Source organism: Bubalus bubalis, chromosome 12 (assembly GCF_019923935.1).
Source record: "Bubalus bubalis isolate 160015118507 breed Murrah chromosome 12, NDDB_SH_1, whole genome shotgun sequence".
Classification (NCBI taxonomy): Eukaryota; Metazoa; Chordata; class Mammalia; order Artiodactyla; family Bovidae; genus Bubalus; species Bubalus bubalis.
Window position 1 is genome coordinate 64,416,128 of NC_059168.1, and position 23,049 is coordinate 64,439,176.

A 23,049-nucleotide genomic window follows, 5' to 3' on the forward strand; every position below is an offset into this window, starting at 1 on the left:
AAAGACAATTACATGTATTTTAGTATTTTCCTAGGCTGGCTCTATGCACAGAAATATGAGAAGAAACTCATCTTCCTCCTTATTTTTGCACCTTCTGACTTCCTGTACCCAGGGCTCACCTGTCAGGTGGAACTTCATTCACTTAATGAATTGCTTTGGCTTTTGATGAACTAGACTTGGAAAGTATCACCATTCATCACTTGCTTCTGTGGGAAAATATGTCCTGATGTCCAAGAGACCTACTTACAAATTAACTCCAGAATGGGTGCCTAAGTAGGGGTCCACCTGAATAGACTCTTTGTTTTCCCATTGTCCCTTCATTCTCCAGTTTTGGTTTGGAATGGAGAGATTTCTTAGGTTGAACCAGAAAGAGACACTGGAGGTTGAGGCTTTATGTGGTAAAATTTATGTAATATCAGAGCATGCAATGGAGAAGATACTGATGACCCCACAGAAATACCTTTATAGGTCACAACTCTTAGAAGCCTAGGGATGAGCACCTAAATCCTGACCACATCCCCCAAGGCCCTGTGTGGTCTTGCTCCTCTTTCCTCTCCAGCTTCACCTCCTCTTGCTTTGCCAGGTCCTGGTACTGTGGTTGCTTCATGCCTTCTCCAGACAGGTAGGGCCTCTGTACATGCAATTCCAACCTGCAATATTTCCCTTCCCTCTGCTGTTTCAGGCTGCCCACTACCGAGTTGACTTTTCTCTCACCTTCTGGAGATTTCTGCTCCAGATCACTCCCACCTTTGTTTCACACACTCATGGATTTATATTTCTTTCTGATGGAGTGCAGTTGTACACTTATTGCTGTGACTATTTTGTTTAATATCTGTGCCCTCTAACTGGAAAGCACATCAAAACAAGGACTCTTTTGGTTTGGTTCACCATTTGTAGCTCTAAGGGTTGGCATTCATGTTTGGGACGTAGTAGGAATTCAGTACATTTTGTTAAATGAATGAATGAATGATAAGAGTGATAGCTTGTACAAAAGATGGATATATCCAGAGCTCATTTTTCAATGCTACATTTACTCTTTAAAAAAGGAGACAGTAGGTTCATAGAGAGAGCTCCTGCTTCCAGGCTCAGCTTCTCCATCTCTTCCCTGGGGTTTCTGTGATATCAGGAATCCACTAAAGGGCAGAGTGAGACTGTGAGGTCATTCCACAGTGGTTAACTATTAATAAATATCTGTCATAGTTTAACAAGCCTAAATTCAACTAGAAAGGAAAAGCCTCATAGTGAATTTCTGTGAAGCCAACCTTAGAAAGCATAGCTAGATATTTCTTTTTATAAGTGCCAAGAATATGTTTACTTAAAGTTTGCTGTTCTTGATCTCTTGATCTTCTCCTCTGCTCCCGTTTCCTCCAACTTGTTGATCAGTGCCATTGATATATCTGTCCCACTGGGCATTTGCAAAGTCCCTTCTAGGACTCAGCACTGCCTGTTGTTGGGCAGGTACCAACAACACCTCATCTTGGTTCCCAAAGGAACTACCTCAACAATTTCAGGAAAGCTGTGGTGGTTAAATAAAAATATATGAGAGTCTGCTTTCCTTTGTTATTTTTCTTTGATCAACTGAGAATCCCTTTGAACTAAGAACAAGGAAACCTTCAACACCTAAGGATGAGAAGAGATACAAAAGAGAAGCTGAGTTAACAGAACCCTAATCAAAGTTAAATGTAGAAGTTAACCATTGGATTTAGACTATTATATATGTCTACTGGCTGTAGATTTGGAGATATAAGAAGTTCACTCAATTTCTTTTGAAAATGTGGAAGAAGGCTTATGAGGGTGTATTATGTTTTCATTTATCTTGCAAAAACCTTTCTGATGTCTCCTAGGATCCTGTGACATGTCAATTTGTAACAGTATCAGATATTAATGTCCCTGGATACCTGTTGCTGAAGAATTGCTAAGGCAGGCGTGGAGGAGTGCTGTGGGAAGGACTGACACATGACTTGGCTAAGCCAAGGGAAAACCACAGTTTTGTGTTTGCACCATAGCTGTAAAGCGTGAGTCTGGAGTCTGAGCTCAGGATCAAATTGTCTGCTTAGGGACAGTTGAGATTCTTTGCTAGGGTTAAACTGGGAGATTTGTCAAGGGTGGTGGAGGGGAGGTGATATAATTAATTCACTGAGGGGAAATGCAGAAGGAAGCAAATAGCTCTTGCTTTATTTTTTGATACTGAACTCAGGAAAAATGAAGAAAACAGCAAGCATGTTAGTTAAGTAAATAGTTTTAAGTTGTAATTTCAGGGAGAAGAGATGTATTTCTCAAAGGTTACAGTAAACATTATAAAGAGGTCTGATACTTCAACTCTTAGTTCATCTCTTGTCCAAGATTGCTTAAAAATTGTAAGGAAATTTCCCAGCTTTGGAGAATGCATTTTTTAAATGTCTTCTTACATTTCATTGGTGAATATTTTTCAAGAATTTCATTTAGGTGCGTTTCAAACAAAATTGTAACAGCTGGAAATTAAAACTATGATTTTGTCCATGCAGTGAAAAATGTGCATTCACACATTCATTTAATAAGCAATTGACAAGGCTGTGACCTATATATTAGGGTGGCTCTGGGATTAGAGAATTTTAGTGAGGAGTATGACCAGGTCCCTGTGGTCACATATTCTGTGGTCACACTGAGGGAACATATATGGAAATCAGAAGACCTAGTAGAGTATGATGTATGTTTGGGTAGAGGAATGTGGGGAGAAGAAAAATCACTCAGAACTGGAGTGGAGGAATAGTAAAGATTACTAGAGTCCAGCAAAGACTCCTTAGAGGAGATGGTGGTTGAGCCGAATCTACAAGGTCACCAAGGAGTTTGCCAGGAAGGATGCTACAGGGAAAGGGACTAGCATAGGACTAGCACACAAAGGGATGTGAGAGAGCCTTGTGGACGGTGAGATCCTGAGAAGGCCAGGTGGAGTCAGGACTGGGCTGGAGGTAGGGTGGCCAGTGCAGTGCCCGTGGGGATCTGGTGGAAGACAGGCTGGAAAAACACCCTAGAAAGAGATCACGAAAGGCCTTCTATGCCAGGCTAAAAAGTGTGACCTTTATCCTGAAGGCAAAGGGCAGCCACAGAAGGATTTTAAGTGCCAGGGTTATACGATCAGAAACGTGTTTTAGAAAAATCATTCTGATAGCTATTACACATTCTAAATGAAGACAAAACACCTCCATAAAGCCTCTGAAGTATTCTAGCTGGTTCCTGAGAAAGGCTTGTCTATAATTCTCGCCATTTATCCTCTTAACATAACACAGAAACATTATCCCCTCTGACTTCTGGCTAAGTAGACACGTCAGGATCTGGAGAAGTGGGCTTGGGGTAGGTTTTACATTTTTCCTAGCAACCTGGCACACCCAGATAGCCCGACTACAAAGGAAACCTGACCTCCCCACAGCATAGGGGTGTCTGCACCAGTGGCCACTAGAAAGACTGGAGTGTGCCTGCACCCCATTTAAGAGTTGAATGCCATATTCTTTCGAGAAGATGTGCTACATGAGAAAACAGACAAGAGAAAAAACAGAAACCCTTAATATTTAACCTTGAAACCAGGAAACCCTAAAATTTAACCACCTCTCAACATGACCTGTACAGTCCTAGGCAAACTTTGATCATTCACACAACTTTCAAGGCACAATAGAATTGACTCAGTATTGAAAGATAGTGGTTATCATTGACCTTGATTTTTGAGTCTAGGTACATTCTGGGGACAAAGACTCTATCTCTAAACACTCAAGGAGGAGAAAAGTAAAGGTTAAGGAGAGAATGTGGCCTGAAAAGATGAAGTCTCAATACAGAGTTGTCAGTGATATGGTTTTGAAGCAGGGGTGGTTTCCAGCTTGGTTTCTAGCAAAACAAGAGGGTCCACAACCTTACACGTTCTTTTGCCCTGGCAGTTGAAAGTTCATCTCCCTAATTAGGAGTTTTGCCTCTATGACATAAAGAACCCTCTGACTGACAACCCACTTTATTTCTACCTGCTGGCCCACTGCCGAGGGAAGTGCCCAGCCCTTGTGATGTAAATATCAAGCGCTTTTGGGTATTTTGTTTTTGCCTCCCTCAGAATAGGTTTGGGGTACTGGCAGTCCTGGAGGTAGAGAGGGAGTTAGGAGGGGAAGAAAAATGGGAGTCGGGCTTTGACCTGCCAAGGAAAGAGCCCCCGCTGACACGGTCAGTCTGACCCATTGAATGGTCTGAATACGATAAATGCCGCTTTATCCTGCCTTGAAAGGCACGAGATAGCGCAGTCTAAATGCCTGGGCATGCTTAAATAGGCGACCAGGGATGTTTGAGTTGAGCGTGTTTGAAATCTGAGCTCTCTGACAGCCTGGGAGCTGTCACAGGTCACCTGCCTTGCTCCGCTGGGACGGGCCCAGGTCTCACAAGAAATTGTCCGTAGACGAATTGTAGTACAAATTCCTTTCTTTGTTGGTTGGCCTCTTTCACTAGACCATGGCCTATAAAATTTTGTAAAAACAATTCTTAAATATTATTTGAAAGGGCAAATGGCCCACGCTGAAAGGTTTGACAGTTTGACATATAGTGCATGGTTTTGAGAGCTCGCAACCTGAAAAGTGCGGCCAGGATTCCTCCCCAGCTTGTTAGAAGCCTGGTGTTTTTTAAGCAGTGTTTTGTGGCCGCCCAGAGTTCCTCTGCTCCTAGCCATCTGACAGGCCAGGAGTCTGCTTCAGTGATCTGAAATCCTTTTAGACTCATTTGTGAGCGAGCAGGAAAAGGAGCTGGCACCTTTGAATCCAGCATCCGAAAAGAACAGGACCAGGTAGTGCCAATTAAGGAGCCATGCAGATGATCAGATCAAAGCAGATGGCGGTGGAGTCTTCTGATAGCGCCGGAGCCAGTGCCCAGAGAGAGAGGAGCCCAGAGTGGCACTTCAGTGAGGGGGCGAGGGGGGCTTTGAGTGGCCCGGTCTCATCAGAGCCAGGGAAGTCGCCGGGAAGTGGCTTTCTGCATTAGAATGTGCGTGTGCGGCTCAGCGCCCACGGGCTGCCTCTGCATTGCCAAAGGCCATTTTCAGGAGCCTCTGGCCCCTCAGTCACTGGCCTGCTAGTTAATTGCCACACGGACTTCATGACACATGGGCAGATAATATGACATTTTCGGTTTCTGTCACTAGCAAACGCCACAACGTTGCTTGCACTAGTTGCTAAGAAGCTGTCAGAACCCATTAGCAATTGGCTAAAGTCGCCCTATGGCATTTCCTCATAGCATCAGCAAAACGAGCATAAATCACCCACTGGAGCCTACTGCTATCCTAATGAGGCTGTAAGCTTGTTTATGGACTAGCATCATTTTTATGATTATTTCCACCTTTTCAGTTTGCCTTCATTTGGCGGCAGGAGAAGTCAGCTCCGGGAATGAAGTCACTGCTGACATTTTACAAATGTGGCTCAGAGCCGCTGCCTGCTGCCGTGTGGTCGGCCGGCGGTCCTCCAAGTTTGTTTAGTGATCTTAAAAATAAAAAAAGGAAATAAATCCTCCAGAGACCTCAGAGAAGTGACTGTATCAAATTGCAGTGTGGATGGAAATGTGCAAGGTACAATTGACCATTGAGACTTTCCTCTGAGGTGGAGACGTTCCGAGATCAATTTTCCAGTTTTAGAAAGTGGAAGAGGTTAAACAATTTATTAAGATCTATGAAAGCGTTTGCTTTGAGAATCATCTGTTTTAGTATGCTCTCCTCCTTCCCCGTCCTCTCCATTTCCCTAACTTGTGTCAGGAAGGAGCGGGGTTTATTGTTTTAGGCTTTTCTGAACATGCACCAGTATTTACACTGGATTGAAAGCATTTGCTTCCAATGAAAATCTTGTCTTAGATTACAACCCAGCAGTGTAATTTCCCTCCCAGATGGGAGTAAAGTAGCTGTATTTGCCTAAAAACAGTAGGAAGAACAAACTGAGCATTAAGCCAAGGCTGTTTTTGGCTTGAGCTAATGATGTAATAGAAACCTTTTATTCGAGAGAGGTCACTGCCAGGGACTGAAGGGGGTGATCTGGCTCTTGCTTGAAAGGTTTCTCCATTGTATCTACATAAGTCTTCACTTAAAAAATTCTGTTCCTAATGCTTCTGCTTTCATACAGCAGAAATAAACAGGAAAGGTTCTGGTGAGTGTTACCCATGGAATGCAGAAAGCCTTCCTCTCCTAATGGAGTATATAATTCAGGTGCCCTTAAGGCACGCTTTCAGGAATTCTTTTGCCTGAGGTAATGGGAAGCTAAGGCTGCTTTAAGGCCTTGATTATCTATTGATGCACAAAGCTGGAAAAAAGTCATCTCCTCTGGATTATAGTAGATATTTCCATAAATTATCAATGAATTCTCTTCGAGGCAGGCACTAGGCATTGCCTGTTAAATTAATCTGAAGGGGTTTTGAGATAGAGAGAAAGGCTATTTTTTTTTTTTTTTAAGGTGGAAAACAGTCATGGCGAGGTGATGAAAAACTGTGTCCTTAGGTTAGAAGCTTTTTAATCGATCATCTAGTAATATGTTTCTTTTCCTTGGTTACCTTTTGCATATTGAAAGTGGATTAGCCCATTGAATTTTTAAATGCTGTTGAGTTGTTTTCTTTTCTCATGTTTCTTTAATGAATTGTTATTTTATATGGTGAATTGCTTCTCTGAATAAAAAGCCTCTTTAAATATTGGACTTTCAAAGAATTTATTAGGCAAATCCAAGGGGACTCCTTATAAAACACTTGGTTATGCAAATACAGGATCCTGTGAGGTGGCAGGAGCCGTGGTTTAGGGATGTGGGTGCCTGGCCCTGCCTGGACCACCAGCCCATCCCCCTTGGGCGAGTCACCCAGAAGGTTCACAAGTTCTTTCTTCATTTCTACCATGAAGGCTTGGGCATTGTGAGTCTTTATGATCCTTTTCACTGAGAACACGGCTACAGTTCTGTGGACTTTTCACGGAATATATGATTTTTGTCAACAGACCTTTGAATAAAATTAAATCATGGATTTTAAATTGATAAAATCAGTTAAAATGTTTGAACTTGGGGAAACTTCTAAAATGGTGAGGGACAGGGAGGCCTGGCATGCTGCAGTCCGTGGGGTCGCAGAGAGTCAGACACGACGGGGCGACTGAACAACAATAAATTGATAAACATTCAACAGGAAAGTTTTGTATTTGTGGCATATGCTGTAATCCTAGCAGAAGTGTTGAAATCAGTCTGTTACTCACCCAACAAAGTTTTTAAACGTCAACTCAGTCAAGGTAATTTGGGGGACAGTTTTCTTTTTTGGGGGGATGGGGAGAGTTTCCTGAGGGAGCTCTGTTAAGAGCAACAAATTAATGACAGGCTAACTACTTTAGATTTGCCTGAAATAGCTTAAATCAAAATAGGGAATTATTTAATATCCTGTGATAAACGATATGGAAAAAAAACATGAAAAATATATATGTGTGTAACTGAGTCACTTTGCTGTATAGCAGAAATTAAATACAACATTGTAAATCAACTATACTTCAGTAGAATTTTTTTTTTTAAACAAAAAATTCTTTTTGTGTGTAGAATTTAGATAAAAGAAGCTAAGAATACAGAAATTCATGAAGCAATATGAAGGAGTCTGAGGCTAGTTTCACTGTATGGATTTGCCAGAGTTCTTTGGGCCATGTGGATGGGTGAACACAGGGAGTGTGTTAGCTTGTTGCTAAGCCTTGTCTCTCTAGCTCTTCTTTCTGGGCCGAGATCAACCTGTCCCTCTCTAAAAGCCAGTAGCTTCCACCGAGAAAGCTGGGGTACTAGTCTGACAAAAGCTAAGCTACTTTTTTTTTTAGGGTAGTAACTTCCGTCCACTGTCGTTTTCCTTTTTAACTTTTGTGCCTAAACTTCAAGTGTTTACTTTCCATTTGTACCTTTTGCCTTGTTTTTTGGACAGTGGTATTATATAGGCTGAAAGTTCACCTTTTTTTTTCTTATTCAGTATGCCATTTTAAAAGGAACACTACATTTTTGATTTTGTGTCACAGACCCCAAAAATTATCTAGAAGAAACAACTTACATGTGACAAAAATCAACGGAAAAATAGGATCCAGTGTGCAGGATTATGTGACTTTTCAGTGAGAAAAATTTAAATCTAGAAGAAATTTCAGAAACTGCCTGGATTATTAGAGGAATACAGTCCCAATGGACTGTTAATTTAACATCACTTAGTTGATTTCAATAGTCATTGTTTTCCAATAAAATGATTTCAATAGTCTTTCCCTTATTATACTTGAGGCTCTCTTTCTATGACAAGAAAAATTATATTCTATTTGAAGCATTCCTATGTCAAACTGCTTATATGATGGATTACCTACATTTCCACGGCCTACTTTAGTCTTAAGATAGATCACTTGCGGAAATAGTTGATATCGTAAATGTATCTTCTCACAAGTTGACATCAATGACTTTATGTGGGATTTGGATACTCAGGCAGGGACAGCACCCCTACTCATGGCTTCCACCATATTTAACTCCCCAGTAGAAGTTACACTTAACATGTCTCCACTATCCACATGTGAACAGTTATCATAGCAACAAAGCTACTAAGGAGATTGGGTATTCCCCTCCATTCCCTTTAACCTTTCCCACTGTTCCTTGGAAGAAGTTCCTTAGACCTGACTACTTTTGAGCCTAGGCCTTGTTCTTTCTGTCTTGATAAAAAAAAAAAGAAAACAGTACCAAATAAACTATGAATCACTGATATTGCTCTTTTGGTTTTGTTTATATCCAAAGGCATTCTATTTGAATAAAGCATGTCAAGGTAGCATCAGTCAAAATTTGATTCACTATGTTTGCAGGTGATGGCTTGGACAACAGTGTAGCTTCCCCCAGCACAGGTGACGATGATGATCCAGATAAGGACAAAAAGCGTCACAAAAAGCGTGGCATCTTTCCCAAAGTAGCCACAAATATCATGAGGGCGTGGCTGTTCCAGCATCTAACAGTAAGTGGATTCTAAATGACATATGTAAACTAAATATGGACAATGAACCAGTTTTGATAGAAAAAAAATGGGGAAGAATGATCCCTCTGGACTTGGAATATTTCATAAATCACTGTGTGCCCACAGTTCTTACAAAAGTGTTAGCACTTGCTTCCTAGATCCATACCCCAAATGAGGAGTTTTATTTGAAATTTGCTATTTCAATTTTGCTCACTTTTGTACATTATAAGATTTAGGAGATCATGAGCACTTGTAATTTGAAGTATGTATGTTAATGATGTTGCTTTTCTCAGCGTGACTCTTAAGTACCAGGAACCAGATCCCACTAAGAACAAAGTCAGACAAACCCCAAAGAGAAGGACTTAATTTCTTCCAATGCTTTACAGTGGACCTTTATGATGACTGGTCTGCAGAAATTTAAATCTTGTTGCAATGGCAGGATGCTCACATAATTTGCTTTTAAGTGGTTTGAATGCACTGGCTGCCATTACAAAATGTTCATCCGAGTCAGAGCTGCACAGTGAAAGTTGTCCCTGTATTTAGAACTGTAAAGGAAAACAGCAATATAGAGTCAGCCCTTCCTGTGTAGTCCCTTGTGACTTTTCAAGCCGAGTTAACAGTTTATATTGTCTGTGTGAGTATTGCTGTTTTCACTGCAGGAATTCTCCTGGAGATGTGAGAAACTGGAGATTTGGGGCTTTATGCTACTGAGGGGTTTGTTTTGTTTGGTTATTGTTGTGAATGGATTTCATGTTGAAAACACTTATAATATTTTGGTGGATGTTTTTGGAAGTGCATACTTATTTAAGGACATGTAAGGAAGAAGATAACATGAAAATTTATGGATGAAGTAATATGTTGAAAATCAAAAAGTTGTTGACCTGGAGAATTTTCAACAGTACAGACAAAGGGTGAAATTTAGGCAAGTCATAGTACAGACTAGCCTAAAATGAATAAATGTTAAAAATCTTTTTTTTTTTTTTAAATATTAGGAGCAGACCTTTTTTGACTATTTTTAGGTTAGTTTGCCTTTCTTAAAGTCATTTGTTTTTCTTCAGTATCAAAGTTAATTCTCCATTGTCACTAATGAGTCCAGGCCTGTTGACCCTCACATCCTTGCCCACTTTCAAACCCATGTTCTTCAGTGACTTATACTGATATAGGGAGACAAACAGGGGATGTGGGAGGCCATGCTGGTTCGGCTCCTCTGGATAGAGAATGTGCCTTCAATAACACTCGAGGCTATAAATTAATCCCAATTGTACAGCATCCCTAAAATAAATAAAAACTGAGAGCAGCAGGACTAACTAAAAAATAGTTTCTTTCCTTTTCTTCTTCCCTGTATGATTCCAAACAGTAACTAGACTATGCTGAAAGTTTTGGAATCAGCTTTGAGAATAATACTGGTAGTGAGTTGAAGATGTAGATGGTTTAGCTGATTTTAACATAATATTAGGTTGACCTAAAACCTGATTTGGGTGCCATTACTTGCCTGACACTTGTTGCATTTATGTGGATGGTTTGAGACCTGCCTTTTGAAAGTTTGCTGGTTAGGATTACCGACCACCACCAAAGCGGGGAGGGAAGGACTAGGGTCTAGAGGGCATAGCATGAAAAATAGTCTGGCATCTAAAGTCAGCAGGAGATAAGAAGTGACAACTGGGCAAAAGTGCTGATGCAGCCATGTTGATGTTTCACCGCTAGAGCTAACCCACTAACCTCTGGATGAGTGGGGAGAGAGGACAAAATCAGGTTGATCCTGAAGTCACAGCCAAACTCTTTCTATTTTGTATACTAACAGAAAAAACAGATAGACTTTATTAGCCTCTATTTCAATCTGCAAAGGTGTTTTAGCTTCCCTTGAAGCTGAGGTGCCCCTGAATAAAATATAATCAAATATTGGTTCAGACAGAATCAGGAGAGAGAGAAGCAAGTTCTTTTATTCATCCACCAGATTTCCTGGTTTTCTAGGTCATATCCTTGTGAAGAACCTTGCCAAGAGCTATGTTATTTAAAAAAAACACACAACACTTTTTAAATAGCCAGCATAACTTTACCTACATTGCAATGCTCTTTGTGGTCCATATATTATTGGGGCAGTTGCAATAGAAATTATTCATGAACTGTCTGATTTTGTGGAGGTCCAGCTAACTTCCTTCAGGCCGGGGTCGGTGCTGGCCTGTACCACTACCCCAAAGAGGGAAACCCATTTGTTCTAGTCTGCCTGGCATTCTAGGAATGTGTATAGACATTGTCTCCTGGCTTCCATTGGACGTTTCCACCCTCCTTCCCCTCTCCACTGCCATCTACTCGTACAATATATTGGTAATGATAATGGTCTCTAAAAAGTAAAAACTCTCGTCATATCATCTAAAAAAGAAAACTGAGAAGAAATATTTACATTTTCTCCCTCTTTCCTTAGCCCAATGAGAAAGATCCCCCTCCATTCCTCTTCTCCAATTGCTAAACTAGATAGATCTCCAGTTACAAGGAATAGCCTTCTCCTTGTCTCCTTATACTGGAAGGAATGCACAAACTGTTGAGGTAACATTTATAGTCAAGAGCTGATTATAATAAGTGCTATGAAAAAACTTATAAAGAGAGTTTTATTATTATTTGTCCAAATGTAAGTAACTACTGTTATCTTAGTGTTAATTCTTTAGCAAATTTATTTCTGAGTCGGAAAGACTTTTAGGGAGGCACGATTCAATTGAAAGACTGTGTACAAATTTTAGAGGATCACATTCTTCTATATGATTAATGCAACGTAACCAGGAGATTCTTTCTGAAGTCTTGCTAAATATAAAAGAGCAATTGAAACTCTGGCTAATTAAAACAATAGCAATTGCAGTTTATTAGCAAATTGTAAAAACTAATCTTTTAAATACCAAAAAGTATATTATAAAACCTCACACACCTTTTGGAAAGCAAATTACAGTTTTTTTTTTTTTTTCTTTTTAAAATAAATGGGTCAATCTTTTCATTGAGTGTATTCAGTTTAAAAAAAAATCTGCCTTTGAAAGGGCTTTCAGCATTTGTTTGTTAGGGGAGTAGAAAAGCCCTGAATTAAAAAAAAAAAAAAAAACTTTCTGGATTTGCACCCCAGCTGCATAAGAAAAATGTGCCTTTCTGAGTTGGCTGCAGGTAGATTTAATCAGTAGCACATTTTACTACTCCAAGGAGAGAACTAAAACTTCATTCTTGGACTCACAGTCTCTAGCAAGCTAAACTGGACATACTTGTGTATTATGAAGACAATAAAAGAAAAAGGAAACAGGTTTTAAACTTTGTTGCTTATGGGGTAAAAGGAAATTTCAGTGATGTGAATTTCCAGTTAGCCAGTTTTGATAACCAGAGGTCTCCTAAAAAAAAAGAAAAATATTGCCTGGAATTGAAAAGAGTAACATTATTTAGATAATGAGTAGAATTCGAAAGAAAATGAAAGTATGTATTAGAGAAATGCTTGCATTTGCCTGAAGACAAGTCACTGCGAACAATTAGAAAGTACTTAATATTTGGCTGTGAGTCACTATATAGTCACGATCAGTTCAGGGGCATATACCGTATCAAGATATTTTTCCTTCCTTAAGGGTATTATTCCAACTGTAAATATAACCTACTATGTCATAATGTTTAAGCTGGATGTGTTTTGCATATTACTGGTTATCTTGCTACATAGCATTACAAAGATACATGCCTAAGGGCTAGTAAAAATGAGGAGAAGGAATAAACACAATGTTTAAAGTAAAAAAAAAAAAATCAAGGCTGTTTTTCTACCCTAGCATGTTGTACACACGCACACCTAAAATACTGCAATCTTAAATCTAAGTAGAAAAGCAGTTAATATTATTCTTATTTATTTAAAATATGCAGTGACATATTTTCCTGTATGGAGCTATTGTGTGCCCTAGGAATCCTGAGAGTTAGGGAAAGTGGAAGTTGTCAAAATGCATACCTGTGAAGAAATCAGACATGGGGTGACATATTTGACTTTCATTCACATTCTCTTGGATTCCCCATCTTTTCACTGATCTTGAGGATTCCATTGGGTACTATAGAGACAAACTTCGTTTCTAAGTTATATACACATTTTGCTGTTTGAGTTTGTTTTCTTTCTTTCAACTTTTAGCCTGGAATTTTTTTGTTTTTGTTTTTGCTGTAGCAAAATTTATGTCTCAGTTTCTGATTTATAAGACTTTCCTCTCAGTGTGGATAAAGCCAAAGTGAGGGGTTGTAGAATCTTCCAGGTTGAGAATTGCGTTGCCATAGAAACACTATTAGATGAAAAGTGCCCTGCGGGTCCGCCACTCTAAGGATGGAGTAAATGGAATTGAATTGGGAATTGAATGCTCTAGAAGAGACAGATGTTGTTTCATTGGTTTTGCTTTTGGTAACAAGATCTGGTGGAGCCATCTTAGTGTCATATCTCTGCTTGCAATTTTGGAAGAATTGCTCTATAAACATTATGAATTATTGTTACAATGAAAAAGTACTTCTCATTGGTATCCCATAATGCATTTTGTTGATCAAGGTGAGTGGAAGGTCAAAAGGCAGAGAGACGTGCCTACAAGGAGGTACATGGTTAGGTAGCAGATGGAATTTGCTCCTGTCCTCCCATTTCTATTTCTTTTCCTATCCCTCATCTCTATTCTTTGCCAGTTTTAACAGTGAATATTCTTATTGTGCCTTCCCAGTTAGCATCCTTCAGCTACCATTAGCCTTAAGAAGGTAGTGAGGCAGGAAGACTATGTTCTTGAACTTTTGTCTGAAATGTTAATCAGGGTAATGCAAAGAATTTGGGGAGGATGGTCCAAACTAAGTCCTATGTGTTCCTGTGCCTGAGCTAAGGAGGGTGGCTTGTGAGGCTGGCAGCTAAATTTTATCCTTTTTTTTTCATTATATGGTATCCACAGATGCTTGAAAACTAGTACTAAGAAGTGAGATTTTTGTTCTTTCAGGTGCCTGTGTCCCATATCAAAAATGAGCTTTCTGAAATTCATAAGAAGAATACCTTCACAGTTCTTACTTTTTTCTTTTATGTGGTTACCATTTACCTTTCCAGGCTTTAGTCATGATGATGGTCAGAGCTTGGCTTTGCTGAAACTAACACAGGCTTGGATGACAAATCCATCTTCCATTTAAAAGATCTCTGCTACTTTGGAGATTGTGTATTTCAATTTGGTTAGCTAGGATCCTAAATATCTTTTTCCCAATTGGGAATCATTTGTCTCAGGAGGAAAATGGAGTATAGATTATTTAATTACTTGGAGGTGATGTTGGAATGTCTTCATTCTTCTGCAGTATACATCATATAAGCTCTATTTTAATAATGAGATGAGTGGTTTCTAGATTCTGGGGCAACTGCTTTTTTCTTTTTCTTAGCTGGTTATTGAAATCCTAATGGGATGGGTGATGAATTTTCTTAGGTCAGGTAAACTGAAAAGGCTACAGCTGGAATTCTTCACCCAGAAGAATCGGAGTTAATACTAATGATCATTGTGAATTAGAAGATCAAAGGCGAAGCATCAGCCTGTTCTCCAAGTTGCTGCCCCAGAGGCCATTAGTGACCTGGCAGAGCTCCCTCCCAGCCTCTTGCACACCTCCTTGCCTCTGCCCCAGCCTTTCTTCCCCATCCTAGTTATGCACCTCTGACCTGGGGGAATTACAGTCCAGTCTGTTGATGAAGAGGGATGGGGAAAAACAATCAAAAGGGAAAACAAAAGTCCAACTTGAAAACTGCTCATTTATCCAGGTACATAGGACCCCTAAGCAGATGAACTCTGACTGGGCTTTGTGAATTTCAGGGTGTGATTGAGATTTTTGTGCTCAAATGGTTTATTCATTTCACAGATGATTGGGGCCTTTATGTGGTACCTTATGTGAGGGACTTTTGTAGTATCTTGATGGCAATTTGTCAGATTATTCTAAAATTTTTATTTGTTTCCAAGACTACGTTAAAAATATGCTATAATTTGGTTTTCTGATATACTCTTAATTGGGTTGATCAAATAAAGGATTAGGTTCAAAATGGAAGTGCTCATATAAGCACAGTTTAAGTTGGCAGTTTCTGATGCATGTAACTGTTGGAACACTGGCTGGCCATTTACACTTCAACACATACATCAATATCATGTCTTCCGATTCCTCCTGGTGATGATATATTTTTGAAGGCAAAATACCAAACTCAGTCAATGAATGTGCAACAGCTCCTCCTCAATTTATCTTTGGAGTTAAAATTGGAGCGTTACTTATGTGTGAGTGTATTTGCTAAACTAACTCAGTCTAGCCCTTAGGAATTTTATGTAATATAAACTTGGCTTTTAACTTTCTCAGTGTTTAAGATTCCTAGTGAAAGTACTTTGGTGTAAAGAATGAAGGTTTGATGGAGAGAAAATCTAATGGTTTTGTTTTAGAAAGGATTCCAGTGTTTTAGTTTGGTCTGACTGGTTGGTTGTTTGCCAGTAGAAGTAAATCTCTATGTCATGGAATTTAGGAGATTTCACTTAACTTGAAGCATCCTCCGCACATCTCAGTCTTTCTTACTGAAGTGTGATTATGATTCTGTGTACATATGTGTCCCTATGTGCTTGGGCGTTTTTCTGTCAGACAAAGCACTCTGAACCCCTGCCATCCATACCAGCACTAGTGGACAACTGATCCATTTTACTTGTTTTAATCCTCTAAATAGCTATGTTCAAGCTATTTAGAGGATTTTTTCCTGAGGAAAAAAAAATGATTTTTCTCATTTTTCTGTTTCTGCTGATGGAAGCCAATGCCAGAGGGTAAGCAATGGCTGGAGACCACATTTGCAATGGTCACAAAATTCTCTGGGTTATGGGCCAAGCTTACCTGAGCTATGATTACTAAATGACATGAGACAGCAAAAATCATTTTATTAAAGTTCCAAGGTAGTAACAATAGTGATTGTGCAGAGTCACATTAAAATGACTGCTCTAGACAAGCGTACTCGTGTTTCAATACTGCTGCTCCTTCCATTTGCAAGTCCCGAGCCTGGTAAAGGTGGCTTTTCTCAATGGATTGGATGCTTGGCTCAGTGTGTAGGAGCAGGAGAGAGCCCACAGACATTCAGATAAAGCATCCATTTCTTGGTGGGCCTATAGACAGCCTCCAAGAGCAAAGGAGCAGCTAAAAGCATGATGCCAGGAAATTGTCTAACATTTCAAAAACCTTTTAGTTTTTGTGTTTTCTTGCTATTGCAAAATGCCTTCACTCAGCAACTGATAGCCCAGGAAGTGTGTCTCCCAATACAAGAAGTATTGCTCTGTCTTCGGACACTCCAAAGAAAAGATAGGCCTCACATAACTTAATGTTATAAATGCAAACACCTTAAGTTGGTTCATATTCAAATGAGACATAAGTTACTTGGTTTTATAATGGATTATTCAAAATATTGGGAAATAGAGAACTTTGGTTTGATTTAAATAACTTGCTTGCATTTGAATGTCCTTCTGGTATTATCGCTCCAGAAAAAAAAATGAGGCAATAGATATATGAACTTAACCTTTTGGGTAAATTTGCTTTTCAGTTCCTAATACTCTGCCATCAGTGTTTGTCTGGTTTCACATTAACTTTGTTGCTAGCAGCCCCGCAGAGCACTCTCCCGTGACAGGAATGACCTCTGAGAATTCGGTGTCCTAGGAAGTTCTTGGGACATCCAGAGGCCACGAGATGTAGTCTGTTAATCGGAACGCTCATCCCAAGACAGATCAGTGAGTGGAGAAAATTTCTATTGCAGTTGATAGAAGTTTAAGAATAATTCCTATCTCTTATTTAAAGAAAAGTCAGTTTTCAAACTTCTTGGAGGAGGAACTCCACAAAAATGGCTTGATGTCATTCTTGAAAAGAAATGAAATTATCTCCTGCCTGCATAATGTTACTTGTTTTTTTACTTGTTACCGAATTTTTAAACAACCATCTATTGATTGCTTGGCTCTTTTGACACTGGATCATTCTGTCTTGTTAATAGCTAAAGGAAAAAATTGATCAAAAGGTTAAATAAAATTATAATTTGTGTTTCTGTGGTGCTTTATGTTTTTTTAAAACTTATTAAATTAAAAATAATTTTAAATTATTTATTTGGTTTTGGCTGTGCTGGGTCTTCGTTGCTGCGAGGGTTTTGTCTAGTTGCGGTGAGTGGGGGCCACTCTCTAGTTGCCCTGTATGGGCTTCTCATTGTAGCGACTTCTCTTGTTGTGGATCCCAGCGCAGGCTCAACAGTTGTGGTGCATGGGCTTAGTTGCTCCACAGCATGTGGGATCTTTCTGGATCAGGGATCAAACCCGTGTCTCCTGTGTTAGCAGGTGGATTCTTAACAATTCAGCCACTGGGAACCTCCTATTATCTTTATTTTTAAAAAAATGTTGGCCCCACCATGGGCCATGTGATACCCCAGTTTCCCAACCAGAGATGAAATCTGTGCCCCTTGCATTGGAAGCATGGAGTCTTAACCATTGGATTGCCAGGGAAGTCCCAGTGGTACTTTGTAATTTAATCTTTTCATATACACTGTACTCTTAATCCTACAAAGTAGGCAGGATGACAAAAATGAAGGTGAGAGAAGTTAATGAATTTTCTCAAGATCAAAAGCTAGGAACTGGCAGAGCTGGGGATCTAGGATCTCTTATCTTGAATGTGCTTTTTTAAAAATCATATTTCCTCCCAAACAGAGCAAATCAGATCACATCGTTGGGAGTTCATAGTTATAATAATAATCTCACTTCATGAGCTAGCTGATTAGTATTTTTTAAATAAAAATGTGGGCCAAAATGTTTGGCATAAAACTTCTTAGTACAACCCAATGGTTATTGGTAACTGAGTGTCAAGGATGGTCCTCTCCTATCTGGATTCTTTTTTCCAGATATATCTGTGCTTAAAAAAGGCATAGCTGCTATTGATACTTTATGCAATTGTAATCATTTATACATTGTTTGAATTTTAGACTTTATATAACTGTCCTTTCTTCCTTATGGAAGTAGGTAAATCTCTAGCCCTGTCTGTGACTAACAATGAGTGATAGTGATTTGGAAGTGAGAAATCTTTCTTCCTGCAAATCCTAGGTACACCTTTGAACACAAATTTAGCTCCTTGAAGATTTTTTTTTTTTTTTTTTTTGCCTGTCACATGTTCAGGACGCCAAAGAGCTATGTCTTTAATTTGCTTTATGGAGATAGAGGAAACTGCTTATGCAGCCCCGATTACTCTTGAAACTACAATCCAACTGTCGTTTCTCAGCAAAGAAGGCTGCTAAACCCTGGAGAATTAAGCCACCGCTCTGGGGTATGACACTGAGGTCTGATCATTTTAAAGCTAGTAATAACCAGAATCCTAAAATTCTTATGAATAAAATGTAATTTTAGTAATGTTTCCATAAACAGTGGTAATGGTGGCATTTTAGTAGGCAGTGACATTAGTCACATCCAAATTGCACCACATTGGCTTTTAAATTACTCCACCTGTCTGTATGAATAGAATTTTCAGTGTAAAAGCAGAGAGACAGCTGCTGCTAATGTCTCCTTCTCCCTGTGCAGATAATGCTGGCAAATCTACATGCATAAAGGACTGGTTTGTGATGTAAAATGGTACCTGACCCTGCTGGCTCCTGAGCTGCAGAGAAATACCTTTAATTACCAGTGGCTGTGTTTAGTTGTTGACATAAAAATGTCAGCTTCCAGGGGTGTAACCTCAGGTTCACTCCCTCTAGTCATGTCACCCACCGTACATACTTTTCTTTCCACCCACATCCGTAGTGAGATGGGTGAGTGTTTATCTTGATGTGTTTCAGAAACATGCAAGGCATTAATACTTAAAAGGAAAACATCTAATCCGATATGAACTTGATTGATGATCTTTCCATTGGAGAACTTTTTTAAAGATTAGTGGAATCGAGTTCTTCTTTCTAGCCAGAATGAAAATACGGGATACCGTTTATACCTTCAAAAGGCTTAACATCATTCATCTGATACAGATACACTTTCTCATGGGAGGATCATGGCCAGGCATTTCATAGAGTAGAGCAGGTGAAGAATAGAAGGGCTTGAGTCTATCACTTTTTTTTTTTAACCATATACCCAGGTTTCCTGTTGATACAGGATGAAGCCTTTTCTGGAGAAGCCTGTTTGCTCTTGACCTTTTGGTTCTGGTCTAGTGTAACAACTAGATCGAAATAGGAGTGGGCCAGCCAAGAGGAGCCTCCTGTTTACAATGCCTGTTGCCATCGATGTATTTGGTGAAGTGGTAAATAGAAGATATACTTGTCTGGCTCGTTTGCAGGCATTCTTTTTGACTTCTTTCACACAACTGGTGTTTTTGTGTTTAATTTAACAAGGAATGAGTAGTAAATGAAAGCTGCTGCCTGAAATCCCACTGTGAGCGTGTTTTGCACTTGGCTCCCCAGTGACAAGGCAATTTGTGAAATTATGTGATGGAGTAATTAGATGAAGCCAGGGCTCCTGATTGTTGCCATGCATATGTGGCGAGGGTTTGTTGCAAAGAGGGAGGGAGAGGGAAAAAAAATAGATTATTACCCTGGCAAGTTGGCTCAAAGCTTCTTCATTTATTTGTAAACAGAATATTTAGTGACCGCATAGGAAGTAGCTGTAATCACCAGCTCATAAAGAAACCACAGCAGAGCTTTTGGATTTTTGCAGAGTGCTCATGTAAAATTTAAGCTGGGAGGCAGAATCCCTGTTAATGTAATTAGGATCTAATTTACCACCCTTTGCACACAGATGTAATAATGTCTAGATATTTATTCTATCTTTAAGCCCGTTACGTATACCTCAGTGCAGCAGTTACTGAACAGAAACAGGTGTGAGCACTTCCCTAATTCGTTTTTACACTGTAAACACATAGCAATTTAAGGGAAATATTTACCAAAAACGAGGGGAAGGAATGTCTGCAAATGAGGCAGTAATGGACAGTTGCCCTTTATGTACTGATGGATTTCTCAATGGTTAAGTAAATTAAAGCAAATGCTAGAAAAATCAATAGGCCAGCATAGTCTTGGTTTTGCCTCATAGACTTCGGGACAGAATGACAGATGTGGTGTCTATGACCCATTTAAGTATTAATGCCTGAAAAACTGCTTCTGCATGCAAGGTTATATAGGCTTCGAAACATTCCGCTATATTACATTACAGACAATAATATTTTTAAGTATATATGGAATTTATACGTTTCGGTGAAGTTGTTCTTACGTGATACATTTATACTGGAAGATTAGTTGTTGCAATAGCACCATAAATCAGTTTTGAATGTTCCCACGCGGAAACATCTTCATAAGGCTGTAGTTGAAAGGTAAAGATGATGTATATCAAGCTTCCATGTCTCGTGAAGTGAATATGCTCCATAACACTCTATGTGGAAACCAAATTAGATTTAATTAAGGGGTAGATGCTCAGAGCCTTTGGGGAAAAAAATCTGTAAGAAACCACGGAAATGTGGCATTAGAACTCAGTTAATCTCCAGGGCTCTAATGCTATATTTTACATTTGTACCAACATGGATCACATGTCACATAGGTTGACTCTCACAGCATGTGGAATTTCAGGGCTGTCCTAATGTTCTTAGTGGCAGGTATTGACCTCTGAGAATGAGAAGGTCATCCTTCTGGTAGCATCACAGAATGTGCATTCCCCCATCCATTGCTCCCATTACCAACGTCAAGAGAAATGGTGGAAATACTCCCCCAGAGTTGGATTGTTGATTACTAGAGACAGGAAGAAAAAAATGTACATGAGTACTGGCTTCAGGAACCAAAGCTAATTTCCAAACCAAAACAAAATGGAGGGTTGAACTCGTTATGTTGGTCATTCAAGGAGAAGGTACCTTTTGCTGTGGAGAAAGAAAGCTGTTTTGGCTTGCAGTGTCCTGTTTATCTTCTTATGCTGAGTGAATTCAGACAATCATTCCTTCCTTCTCTGCCCTTGACAAAGCAGCCCTGGGCCAGCCTGCATCTGGGTTCTGAAAATCGGTATTTAAAGGTGATATTGTGGGGTTTCCCTGGTGGTCCAGTGGTTAAGACTTCACCTTCCAATTCAGAGGGTGTGGGTTTGATCCCTGGTTGGGGTGCTAAGATCTCACATGCCTTGTGACCAAAACATAAAACAGAAGTAATATGATAACAAATTCAATAAAAGACTTTAAAAATGGTCCACATGAAAAAAAAATCTAAAAAAAAGGCATTGCACTTTTTAAGGGTGATACTGTGATGAACCAAGTTCTTGGAAACATTGCTAGGTTGGAATGATGGTGAGAAGTAGCATAATCATTTAGGTTTCTAAATGGAAGATAATTTCCTGATTTTTAATCTTCATATAATATAGTATATGTAACTATAACATTCCCCTAAATCTGGAAATTTAACAATGTATACATTTGGAGGTTAAACTGAGGTGTAAATAGTAACTTCACAAAGTCTACCATCTAAAAAACTGGGAAATGGAAATTACTTCGGAATTGAAGATTCCTTTGCTTCTTCAAAGCAGTGCTGCTTAAACTTTCATGTGCATTCCAGTTATCTGGGGATCCCTTTTTGCATGGAGATTCTCAGAGGGATGGGGCCTGAGAATCTGCATTTTTAATAAGCTCCCTGCTGCTATTGGACTGCAGAACAGACTGTTCATAGCAAGGATCTAAGGAACATGAGCAAGATAACAGATTTTTAAGTGGAAAGATGATTGCTTTTCTCCATCTTTGATTTTTTTCCGCCTCTGATCTTGAAACAATGTATTATTTTTATCACATCTATTGGACTAAAGTGTTTTCTTTTTCCTCTGCTAACTTTCAGTTCTTTCTCAATGTACAAGACCTTTCTTTTAATTATCAAAGAGGTTTTAAAACATAGACTTTATGTTTTAGAACATTTTTGAGTTCATAACAAAACTGAGGGAAAATGACCTAGGTTTCCCATAGACCTCCCCACCACCACCACATATGGGCGTCTCCCATTAGCAGGGCCCCCCGACCAGAGTGGTACATTTCTTACAGATGATGAACCTACACTGACACATCAGTATCACCCAAAGTTTCCATCAGCGTTCACTCTTGGTGTTGTATATTCTATGGGTTTGCACAAATGTGTGACATGTTATCCATCATTATAGTATCATATGGGGTAAATTCATGCCCTAAATGAGTATCACAGTGTTTTCATTGGCTGAAAATTCCTGATAGATCAGAGACTCTGCAGATAGACTGTATTTTTCTTTGGGACTTGTTGACAGCGCACCTGTGTGATAGGATGGGTGAAATGGTGGTTCTGAAGGTTGGATGTTGCAGATTCTTACTCCTTGCCCATACTTGGCGTCAGTGCTCTGGTGACAGTAGGCAGGGATGGGAGTTACCACAGGGAGAGGGCAGCATGTGCATTGCTGTGCTGGCTCTCAGATTCTTACTTTAGCACTCCAGATCTGGCATGGGCTTCCCAGGTGGCGCTTATGGTAAAGGGTCTGCCCCCCAGCGCAGGAGATGCAGGAGAAGCTGGTTCCATCCCTGGGTAGGGAAGATCCCCTGGAGAAGGAAATGGAAACCCACTCCAGTATTCTTGCCTGGAGGATCCCATGGACAGAGGACCCTGGCGCGCTGCGGTCCATAGGGTTGCAAAGAGTCAGACACGACCGAAGCGACTTAGTACACACAGATCAGGTTGGCTTTGTCAGCGAGGAAGTAACAGAATCACCAACTACAGAAACAATATGTTCATTTGAGGGAGAAATGCTTTTGTTCCTAGTCCTACTCACCAACTTCAATCTGCTTCAGGAAATCCTTTTGTATTTCCGCTGCCCGGTGTACTTTGTCTGCCATGGGCACTCTCAAATTTCACAGCATCCTGGATGATGAATTTGTTTTAAAAAGTGAGCATCCAAAGAAACAGTCACCCAAGTCCAGGAAGCACAGAGAGTCCCATATAGGATAAACCCAACGAGGAACACGCCGAGACACATATTAAACTGCCAAAAATTAAATACCAAGAAAAAATATTAAAAGCAACAACAGAAAGGCAATAAATAACATACAAGGGAAGAAGGAGCATCCAAAAAGTATATTCTCTCTAGTTGGGCTAAGATCTAA

At 39.7% G+C, this 23,049-nt stretch overlaps 1 protein-coding gene across 7 annotated transcripts in view; it reads left to right on the top strand.

The window, feature by feature from the left end:
- The window catches only part of MEIS1 (Meis homeobox 1), a 144,058-nt gene that overhangs the window by 72,234 nt on the left and 48,775 nt on the right, over positions 1–23,049 (top strand). For all 7 annotated transcript variants that reach the window (XM_025261251.3, XM_025261252.3, XM_025261250.3 and 4 more), the window contains one exon: positions 8,813–8,958. In XM_025261251.3, the coding sequence (XP_025117036.1) occupies positions 8,813–8,958 (146 nt within the window). The remainder of the gene's footprint in view (positions 1–8,812; positions 8,959–23,049) is intronic.